Here is a 12,072-nt window from a genome sequence, read left to right as displayed (position 1 = left end):
TGCCTCATACCCCAGGCTCATACAGCTCTGCCATTAAGCCCTCCTTCAAATAGCATGTCATATGTGTTTTTGATATTAAGCAATACTCCCACTACTGTTTCCTTATTAAGACTTTCCTGTTATCCACGTCCAACACTAATACACAGTCCATAGTGGGAGACAGCCTTTGTAAGGGACAAAATATCCCTGTTTTACAAGCATATGCACTAGTCTGTCTGTGACAATGTGTTCCATTACTATACAGCTGCTTTTCCAAGTTTCTGTATTGGAACAACTGTGTGTTTCCATTCTGCCATTCTTAATGTCCATGCCCCAGTATTGTATTTATTAATAAATAATTAATAAATTGCTTAACTTCCTGCAAAGAACCTCTGTGTTGTTCAAAGGCGGTTACACATCAAATGCTAACACTCATTACCGCCACCTACTGTTAGGATAAAATACATACAATCAAAACAGAAAACCTGGTGTCCAATATATAACGACTGAATTTTCAGTTTTCTCAAGTTTACAGCAATTGTATCCTCAAGCATTTGAACAATATGCATTTATTCTCCACATGACACTTTCACATATAGCCTATGGTATATCATTAGCTTCTTTTTCCAAATAAGCATTGTAATAGGATAAATTTATGTCTTAAATATTCAAAGCAAACATTTTTTGGCAAGAGCCCGTAATTCTATATGTAGCATTATTATTTATGTTTTAAAAGTTGATGTCAATTCAAAATAATGTCAGGGCTTGACCAATTGTTTGCCAACTAATTGTTTGGGACAGATGCAAGGTACCAAGTTTCATGGTAGTTAAAAGTAGGCGCATCAAGTAGCTGAAATGCCTCATAATAGTTTAATTTTTCAAGATGGGATTTCCTCATGTTAAATTGACCACTAGTGGTAAGTGAGAAAATATGATTTAGCCTTCTACAGAACTATCAAGGGTTTTCATTGGAACGACTTTGTCAGTAGAAAGTGGTTCCAGTTTTAGATTCATGTGCTAAAGATCTGATGTTAGAGGGAGAAGGGGACTTAAGCTCTGCATAATTCAGGATACAAGTAATCTCACCCAGCCATGGATTTAATACAGCAAGAACAGTGGATATCTTATATGTAGTGTTAGACAGGAAACTCTTGCAGAGATTTTTTTCAGCCTACAGCCTGATACTCTGTGTGCATACAATTATGTTGTTTAAATATACATCAGTTATGAAAATACTTCACATTTAATATGTTTGTGTAAGAATCTCAGTATAGTCATATTTCTACAGTTATATTACATCCACTTGAAGGTCAGTCAAATGACAAGAATAATAGACCTTAATTCTTCTTTGGCATTTCTTTGACATGGTGAAGAAAATTTAAGACATTGAATTCAGTCCACAGTGAAATGCCACAGTCACAGGAAATGCTTGGCTATGCTTGAAAGTGAAGGAGGCACTCCATTGATCTTTATAGGACCAAAAAAGGTCCCATGAGGAAGCCCCATCTACAGAACAAGCTTTTAATCTATTTAGCATAGACTCACAGGATCCAATTTACTCCGTCTTTCAGATCTGGAGTTTTAGCTGTTTTTGCCTCACAATAACTCTGGAGGCTGTAATAAGAACCACCATAATAACTGAAAATGCACATTTTGATACAGTATATTTGGAGTTTTAGTGGAGTATGATTATATCTGTTATAATAAAGAAAAGAATATTAATAATACATTTTATTTTATGGTGCCTTCATGGCACTCAAGGTCACCTTACATCATCATCACTAATAAGCCATACAATAAGCAACAAAGCACCAGTAATAAAACGTCAGTAAAATGCACAAATACATCTCTATACAGATCTCCAATATTGTGTATTCTGTTAAAATGCCACTGCTTCCACTATACTGTGGTTTACTGGATACAAACAGCACGATTGTTTCATAATAGAAAACATTTCCTACATAGTGCGACAATTTATGCTTTTGGTGGATTTTGGGCCAAACCCCCCTAGAATGAAGAAGAATGTGATTATGTTGTGATACCTGATCAGTGAGATAATAACTCATTTGGGTTAAATGGTGAAGATGACATCATCCCAGTGTCTTTCTAGTCTACTCTATTTTCCTGCCAGTTTCCAACATTGGGCTAGTGTAGCATTTCAAATACAACGTAGGGTCAGGCAGCTCTAGATCTGACTTCTCTTTAGGAGCACAGAGATTACTTATTTTAATTTTCCCAGTAAGAGAATTTATATGTAATCCAGAGAAGGAAAAAACGATTACATATTTAACAAAACTGCAGCTTATTCAGTATGTTTCAGTTGAATGAAAGACAATGATGGTAGAAAACATTACACCAGGACTTCAGACCTTGCCCCCCCCCCCCCCCCCCCCCCCCCCCCCCCCCACTGCACCACAGAGTAGAATTCAAAAACCGGCTGCATGTCTATGAATCTTTAATGGCTTAGCCCCAAGATACATCTCTCACATTTTGTAAGATGTAAAACCCCTACCTGTTAGGTCATGTGGAAGAAGTCTGCATTTAGTTGCTGAGTCATTGCATGGAAACTGCTTGACTCTGTATGAATCAAACCTCACACCAACAGGAAAACATATTTTGTTTGTATTTTGGGACTGATTCACTTTTATTGCCTCTTTCCTCAGATGTCAGAACTAGTTTGCTCTACCACATCTGCTGTTCATTTTGACAAACATTTTAGTATTAGTCATTAGTCTTATAGTCTTATATTTTTATTTTAGTCAGGTTTTTAGGTAAAATGCAACCATCTATTAATTTCAATCAAACAAAGAGTATTCAATTTAATTACTGCCTCGTTGTAGATGTGGGATTAAAAAATGTTAGAGTTAAAAATTGACAAGTAAAATGATCTCACTCCATGACAGCACTTCCAGTTTGATGTCAGTAGCTGTCCTTCTTTTACATCTTTCTTTTATTCCTCAATAAAAACACAAATAGTTGTTTGTGTAGCTGTTGTTGTTGTTCACTAAACACAAACAGTACAGAGTGTGATGCTGAACCCTTTCAAAATAAATTCAGTTTGCCACAGGTGGACTTCAGTCAGGTTCTAGGCACATCTCCAGGATAATTACAGAAAACAGGATGCACCTGAGCATCAAGCACAAGAGTCTGAAAGCTTCTGTAAATGAGAGATTTCCGTTTTTGATTTTTTATTAAATTTGCAACAAAAAAAAAGCAACAAAAAAAAAAAAATCATCTTAAATGATGTTTTTAGGGAAGTCTTGCCTCCATCCTCTTCTGATATAGAAGGGTCTGGATGAGACTCCATTAGTTAAAAAGATCTTATTCGATCTGAAAATGATCTCCAAAATTCATGAATTTAAAACCTTGTGATAAAAGGTTCACTGATGCATTAATGTGGAGGCTCTAACTTAATTGCCCAATTTAGAATTAAAAAAAAGAATCAGTTCATGAAGGAATAACTATAAATGGGATATGAATAGTCACTAAAGATAATAAAAATCTGGGTACAATATAGATGAAATGGGGCTTTTCCTTTTCAGTCCTAGAGGCAGTTAATGTGGAGATCTTCCACAATGGCCGGTGCGGGCCGGTGCGGGCCGGTGGGGGCCGGTGGGGGCCGGTGGGGGCCGGTGCGGGCCGGTGGGGGCCGGTGGGGGCCGGTGCGGGCCGGTGCGGGCCGGTGGGGGCCGGTGCGGGCCGGTGGGGGCCGGTGGGGGCCGGTGGGGGCGGTGGGGGCCGGTGCAGGCCGGTGGGGGCCGGTGCGGGCCGTGGGGGCCGGTGGGGGCCGGTGCGGGCCGGTGCGGGCCGGTGGGGGCCGGTGCGGGCCGGTGGGGGCCGGTGGGGGCCGGTAGGGGCCGGTGGGGTACAACATCTGGGACTTGAGTGTTGCCTAAGTAGCTTGTCGACATCTGGGCTGTTGCAGGGCTGTGTCAGCACCACAGAGGACACATTTGGGAAGTGGACCAATCTGGTTGGGCAATATTCAGCATCCAGGATATGAGTCATCGATAACAGACTGTGGACAGCGAGGGTTTGGATCCCACGACTGTGTCACACAGAGGATAACAGTGTCACGGAGAAGGTAGATGTGAACATCTACTTTACATTTCAGGTTGGAGCCTCTGCTCCGGGCCACTCAGCTTGTTTGCTCCTGTAATCAGCTCCAGGTTGCAGCGCCTTTGCTTTCATCTGGTTTAAACACATTCTCTGGTCACCTGGCAGCCACTCACTGCTCCAGCTACCCCGTGTGTGATAGCGCTGTATGGTATCAGGGGCCACGTCAGGCTGGTGAGATGGTGATACTATTTCTTTATTACATGAGTGTTTAACGAGTCTACTGTATTCATTAATTTTTCATTTTCCTGTTCAAGTGTGATTGTTTGTTTCAGTGTCTGAACTCAGTGTCTGAACTCTGGGAAATAACAGAAAGAACTCCAGTTCTTTCTGTTATTTCCCTCCAGTCTCTCTCCTTCCCCCTCCCATCTCTGTATATTTATGAAGAGAGATTCATATAGCTCTGGGAGTTGCACATATTTTTTATAGTCAAAAGTCTTTCAGCTGCCGCCGCCCTGTGCAAGTACACATCTTATTGTGTTTTTCCATTGGCTTTGACTGCACCAACTCTAAAATTCACTTTGTTCTGTCTGAACACACAGAAAGTGTCGAGCACAGATAGTTGACACTGTCGTGTTCCTTACATTTGTATAAAGTAACAACAATATACTGTATTTACTTTTTATTACTGTGGTCCTTAAGGGCAAAGCACATACGAGAGAGAAAGCACAAACATTCAAGGAAACACACTTCAAATACAAAAAAATACAGAAACACAGACAAAGTTTGTTTGAAGATTTGCTGCAGTGTTTTCAGAATGAGACATTTTTGGATAAGGAGCACATTTCCCTCAATGTCTGTGGTTTTTCCTTACTGGCTACTGTACTATTTTTTTTTATGGTATATGTTTTATTCTTTTTATCACAATCCTCAAAGGCAGTTTATTGATTTTGAAAGCGAAACAGAGGTCAGAGATGGACACAGTTAAATGGTGTAAGAGGGAGGGCCTGACGGTGTTAAACCAAGGTGCTCCAGATGAAAGATGGTCGCTCTAACTTCCTAGTCACATGCTAGTTTGTAGTTGAACTCCAGATTTCTTGATTATACAACTGACTAGTCGTTATTCATCCTATACAACACCCACACCTCATTCATTCCAGGTATCTGTCTCTCCTGATTTTTATCTCCACTAGAATGTAAAGCTGTGTAATGGTCCTATGGACTCAGTCTGACATGTTTTCCAGGGGTCCTCCTGACCCTCGACATCTGTCAGTGGCTGAGAACGACCTGCGCCTCTGTGCTTGTCTCTCTGCAGGTTGACAACCCACAAATCTTGCTTCACTGCAGACTAAGCCTGAGTGACAAGAGGTGCTACCAATGAGCATCAACGAGTCAGACGCTAATGCTCTGACTTAATGGAAAGAATCAATCAGTAATCAATGCTTCACAGCCAAACACTGGGCGTAGGTCTCTAATCATCCTGCTCCCTCTCACCTCAAAGTTTTGCAGAAGGAGGACGCATCGCACTGTTCCCAGCTCAGTTCAGCTCGACCCCCTGAACCCTGGATCTGTCCCCTGTGAGTGTAAAATACATTCTGGTATCAGAGCAGTGTGAGTTTTATGGAAGTTATTACCATGTTTCCTTTTCCTTTCATCTTGCTTTTTAGCTGAGAAGTGACATGTTAATGGCGTAAGCTGGTTAACACTGCAAAGACACACATTTTAGTGATATTACTATTTGAGATAAATGATTGAATAATTTCATTCAATCGCTCTCTGATGTCATTCTTGTCACTATAGGCTATGCTTTATGCTGGCTCTGTCTTAGCTTCTTGGTAGCTTTTTATGTCTGAACACTACCTGCATTGAAATGATACATTATTTTAAATATACATTAATAAATACACGAGATAGCATAAAAATGTGTTTGAAATATTATTCTGCTTGTCATAAATAAAGTAATGGATACTCAGTGAAGCGCTCAGCTGCCCGTCGACTCTGCGTCGTGACGAGAATGATGGACAGGAGGCTGGTTTATCTTTTATATGCCGCCATTTTACTATCTGAACAGGATATGTGCCGGTCCGTGATACAGTTGGCTCAATCTCACACAGTACAAAAGAGCTGCAGGTTATTTTAGCACAGAGGCTAGTGAGCTAGTTTAGAGAGCGCAATATGCTGTTATTTGAACATTTCAGCACTTAAAAGTTACAGCGACCCACTCGTAACTCTTCTCATTAACCTTTCCATAAATCACAGTGCACATGGCCGACATAGAGACATTAGTACTCATTTGCACACAGTGCCGTGCTCTGCATCTCTCCTTGGGTGCCTCTCTCGTGCACTGGCAACATCTCAAAGCTGCCACTGGTTTACATACCACCTCCAAGAGACTGTGCCCTTGAGCCAATAAATCTTCACACATACATGGATATCAAATTATGTTTTGTTGCTTATTTATCGTTACAAGCCTATTATCAAAATTTTTACTGTTTACATATTTATTTAACTATTTGGATAAATATTCATTTTATATATATCATGGCTCCATCCTGCTCCTATCCTATGCTAAACTAAAGCATCATCTTAGCATGACGCTGATAAACGTCTACCCCCCATGTGCACTGACAGGTGTGTCGCTTTTACATGACAATGGGTTTTACATTGCTCCCCTCTTAAAGATACTTATGTGTAATGTTTTACATAGTGGATGTATCGTGTAGGCCTCGCAAACATATTGAATACCTTTCCCTCTTCATGAAACATTTGCAAGTCATCATTTTTTGCAACAATTTGAATGTTTACGGTTGTATCTTTGACGGGTATTTCAGAGATTTTAACACAAGACCAAAACCAATCTCTTATTTTCTTAACCAATTGCCTCCATATAACACTTCATATACTCAACTCTGTATAGTTAAAGAATCTTTGAGCAGGAATATTTCTGACTTTGTCAAGTCATAGCTTTAGAATCTGGCTCTACATATTACCATATGTCAGACCAGCAGACAGATCAGTAGAGAGATAGTAGCCTACATCTGCTTGTAGGCCTAAATCCTTTATTCAATAAACTTAGAGGACTCAGCCCAGTGGGAAAATGTCATTAACAGAGTCCCCATTTTCTCAAAAGAAACGTGAATCCAATGCTGCCTTCAGGGGCTGTAGGACATATCATAATTTAAAGTTGGCCTCACATTAGAGTCATCGAAAAGAGAAATAGCCCCCAGAAAGAAGTCAGCTAGTCACACAGGAAATATTCTGATCCTTTACTTAAGTACTAATACCACATTGTAAAAATACTCAATCAGTAAAGGTCATGCATTGAAATTGTTACTCAAGAAAAGTATGCAGCTATCACCAGGAAAATGAACTTAAAGAATCAAAAGTAAAAGTACCCAATGCAGAAAATTAGCCCCTGTATATCTACGAATATACTACTAGGCTATATATATATCTGCACTATTACATTCTGTATCATTACTCATTCAATAATATTTCAGCAGCATATATCGTTTTGACTGTTTTACATAGGCTAGGGCTGCAAGAAGGCTACTTATTATTTTCATCATGCATTAATCTGGATATTATTTTGTTGATTAATCTATTTATTGATTTCGTTTGTAATTGACTGATCAACCAAGCCAAATTGTACATAATGCTTTATAGGCTACTGTTAAATTTTTCACAATGCATTATATATTTAAATGTTCTTCCTATGTTTTGGATGCAAATTCTTAATTTGTAAAGTATCTAGTAACAAGCTTGTAGTGTAGTGCAGTAAACAGTAGCCTACAATGTCTAGCTCTAAAATGAAAAGTGTCATGACACGGGACTAAGCAAAGTACAAATGCCTCAAATTTGCGCTCACATACAGAACCCGAGTAAATGCAGCCTATAGCGAGATTCCTCCACTGAGTGAAGAGCCATTGTTGGGTCCAGCTTCCCGTGGACAGATCAGTTTTTAAGCTTTTCAGTTGTTTCACTGTTAGTTTTTGATTTAACTACTTTCCTGACGAATCAGTACAGTACAGTGACTTTTATTGTAGAGATACTTGACTGTTTGTCACCGCTGCAGCTGTGGCCTCAGGCAGTTTTTGGGTTGTTTGTGTCTGTCCCATTCTTGTGACATCAGGAACATTTCTCAGGGCATTTCTTCAAATGTGGCACAAGCGTTCACCTGGGTTTAAGGATAAAATGGTTAGAATTTGGTGGCCAGATGTCAAAGGTCAAGCTCACTGTCAACTCTCAAAACACATTTTTGGCCATAACTCAAGAATTCATGCACAAATTATGACAAAATGTAACACAAATGTCTAACAGGATAAAATGATGAAGTGATGACATTTTATAAACAAAAGGTCAAAGGTCAACATCATTGTGACATAATGTTCTGCAAAACCACTTTTCTGGTCTTCACTACACATATGAGTCTGGATGAATTGAAACTACAACTTGACTGGTTGGGGAATGAGGGGGTAATTCTAATAAGTTGGTGCAATAGCCTAACTTATGGTAAAAGTAGTCAAGAGTAGCTCTGTATTGCATACCTTATAAATCTGTAGCACTTTCGCAGAATTTTAGTGTTTGAAAACCAAAGCACACCTCAAGTCGAATTTAGAGCTTTGAAAGTAGGGTTTACGAGCCGCACTTGAAGGCGGCATGATGCTGCGCGCGTAATGGATTTCCCCAGCACTGCTGCTTATCGGGGACCAGGAGCTGCAGCTGCAGCAGTCCAGCCACATTAAATCTGCTCCACCACTTGATGCTGCTGACCTTGGCTGACGGTGGTTACGCCTTTCAGTCTCGCGCTGTGCTTCTCTGTTCACCATGGCATCGTCGGACGGGCTGGATGAGGACTGCGTGTTGCAGCGGGGAAGATCTCAGAGTGACCCGAGCAGCATCACCGAGGTCCGCCTGGGTGAAGCGCACAGAGCAGGTAAGAGGAGGGGTGGGGGCCTTGAACGCATGTTGGACATGTCTGTCATCTGCTCAGTTTGTGCTTTTGACAGGTGTTTGGAGAAGAGACACATCCCAGTGTCGGGGCTCGCCTGCAGCCCGTCACGCCGATCACATCCGCGGTCATCCCAATGCATTTGTATGCAACAAACGTAGGTTGTGTTGTAAACGTGCGTCATTTACTATCCCCTATATGTATCCACTGCCGAGCTGAGCTGAGCTGAGCTGAGCTGAGTGTAGGCCTTAAGTGAAACTGCTGTAATAACAGTCACATTTACAATGACACAATGAATCAGGGACATTTTTGTGTCATGCAACATATGAGATGTTGTCCAACTGGTGTCATACCACTTTTCATGTCAATAACAGCAGGCACTGATTTGCTGATTTTTCCCATATGCTTTAACAGCCCATCAAGCTGTCTCATTGCCTACTTCATTCCTCTTCATCTCATCAGGCTGTGATTAACAAACATAATTATTGCCCATAACTTGCAGATGATGCCATTAATACAAAGAAAACTGAATGTGTTTTTTTTTTATGATGCATTTTTTAAAAATATTTGTGAGGTTTTTTTTTTTTTTTGCAGCACAGAACTTGCCATCACACATGGGCCGCAGTATGTTGAGCTGGAGCCGATGAGAGTGCTGGTTGTGTATTTGGCTGTTTCCATGGTGATCCAAATGGCAGAAGGCAGCACTTGGCTCTCCAACTGTGAGCCGACATGGTGTTTGTCTGCTGCACTTACTGGTTGTTTTTTGTTTTGTTTCGGTTTTTTCGTTTTTTGTTTTTTTCATTACACTCTGTGATCTACAGCAGCCAGCCATTCAAAGTGAAATGCCACTTAGTCTGTGAATCGTGTTTATGTGTGAGATGGGATTCACAGTTCCACTGGGAACTGCTGCGCTGGCGTTCACTGCTGCTCAGAAGCGGCCGAGCAGCAGTCATAGGATACGCTGTTTTGAAAGCTATTGAACAGTGGATCAATATGAAAACATGATAAATCACTCATTTTTAAGTTGCGGGCCCTTGTCCGACATCCATCATCACCCACGTAGTGTAGACTCAACTGGTTTCACAACAGAGGCAGCAGGGGAAGTGATGAGCTGAACAGCTGAGGTATCTGCACAAATAAGGGGCTCAGTTACTGAATCATAGTCTGGTGTGTGTGGGGGTTGCAGTATAATGTATGAGACAGTACATACATACTGTACACTTTCGTCTCCACTTTTGTGTGTGTGTGTGTGTGTGTTACAGTCTGAACGTCAGACCTCTTCACAGGTCCAGCTATCTTTAGATTTGAGGGGCCACAGCAGCACTGCAGCGAGGATCTTCAAGTTCTCTTGCCAACGGCAGATATTGTTGCGTTCCTGCCCTCAGTTTCCAGTTCTTGTCACGTTGTCCTGGTTGTTATGGTTACGTAACAGCTTTTGGTGTATGTGCAACTCTTGAGACCATGCTGGCAGGATGGTCCTGTGATGTATACCGTTCATTACTGTTTTAAACTGAACGTCGAATTCATCAAGATCCTCCCTAAAGTGTTGTAGCAGAATTCATCCAGAGCTGGTGTTTCCTGTGCAGCGTCATGCAGACAGGGCTCGGGCAATGCAGCAGTAAAACCCGCCTGCCTTCCCCCACCTCTCCATCCCCTCTGCTCAATGCTAACCCTTTCCTAGCCCTGGCACCCCTACTGCGGCTTTGATCCTGGCACTTGAAGAAACCATCTCCATTAAAGGGGAGAAAAGTGGGAGTGACAGATCTCTGATGGTGGCATTATCATGGCACCCAGCTGGGCCGTGTCATACTGAATCAGCTGCACAGTAGACTCGGGCCTAATATACTGTACAAATGACCTCTTCTTCCATTGTGATGCTTTGATGATGATGCAGGAAGAAAATGAAGTATTTTCTCTATGGAAAGTGGTTTCAACCAAAGCAGAAATCATTTGTCAAATCATCTGCGCTGAGACTGAGTTCTCACTTAATGCTTTCAAATCAGATTCTCATGCTGCTCATTTGGATGCCATAAAAAGCACACAGAGCGCTGAGGACTCTGATTTAACCTGAATACATGTTTCACAGAACTTACCACATGACAGCCTAGTTAACAATGCAATGCTCTACCACCTAGAGACAGAAGACGGAGAACAAAACACCGCGCTGTGGATTAAAATCTCTTTACGAGGAGTACGGGTTTTTGTAGATGGTTTTTTCATTTGGAGCCGGTGATAAGCAGCCACCTTGTTCAGCAGCACATACAGGTTACATCACCAGCTCTGATCGAGATGATACAGAGCAAGAAGTGCAGCCAAAATATTGTAGCCCAAAGGCTGTAGCATATGCAGTAGCTGGCAAACTGGATATTTCTTACTTTCATCAGGAGAAAGACTGTGTGGGTACAATGTGACACTTAACGTGCCTACCAGACAGAACTTGGCTCCAGTGTTTCTAACTTTTACAGTCTGCTGGCTGTAAAAGTTGGGTGTATACTTTATGCACCTACCAATTAAAGGACTTGGCTTCTGGTTAACTCACAGTAATCAATATAGTAGCCTTTTGTATAAGTACTTTCTTGGATGTGTTTTGAAATGAACTTACAACTGCAGTTATCAATATTTTATATTAACAATGAATGACATCTTGTAAAAGGAGTCACATGTAGCCACAGTTTCCTTCAGCTCTACAGAGCATTTTAGCCTCTTCGAGCTCATTGTTTTGGTAGTCTCTTGTGCAGTTTCCAACCAAAACAAGGGGATGTTTAAAGTAAAAAAGAGATGATAAATCGTCTGTGGCAATTAGGAGACCGACAAAGTACACAACTAGCTGGTGAACATGGTGGAGCAGTTGGCTGCTAAAGGGCAGACACTTTTCTCAAAAGTTGGTCTAAATAGGGCTAAAAGGAGAGTGAACGCTGGGCTTCCTCACTAATACGTTTTAGTTTTAACCTCCTAAGACCCGAGCTCTATCCTTTGCTATATAGGCTGATTGGGACCTGAGAAAAATGATGTCCACATATGAGGACATTAGTTTTAAATTTCGATTACTGAGTGGCAGTATAATATCCTCATATGTGGTCACCAAG

General features: G+C 41.2%; 1 protein-coding gene across 1 annotated transcript in view; it reads left to right on the top strand.

The window, feature by feature from the left end:
- Positions 1-8,782: 8,782 nt before the first annotated feature.
- Positions 8,783-12,072, top strand: part of phactr3b (phosphatase and actin regulator 3b) — a 61,008-nt gene continuing 57,718 nt past the window's right edge. Inside the window, 2 exon segments of the mRNA XM_056393820.1 lie at positions 8,783-8,839; positions 8,842-8,971. Coding sequence (XP_056249795.1) covers positions 8,798-8,839; positions 8,842-8,971 — 172 coding nt within the window. The 5' untranslated portion in view covers positions 8,783-8,797.

The sequence above is a fragment of the Seriola aureovittata genome, chromosome 2 (genome assembly GCF_021018895.1).
Source record: "Seriola aureovittata isolate HTS-2021-v1 ecotype China chromosome 2, ASM2101889v1, whole genome shotgun sequence".
Classification (NCBI taxonomy): Eukaryota; Metazoa; Chordata; class Actinopteri; order Carangiformes; family Carangidae; genus Seriola; species Seriola aureovittata.
This window is presented reverse-complemented; position numbering and strand designations above follow the sequence as displayed.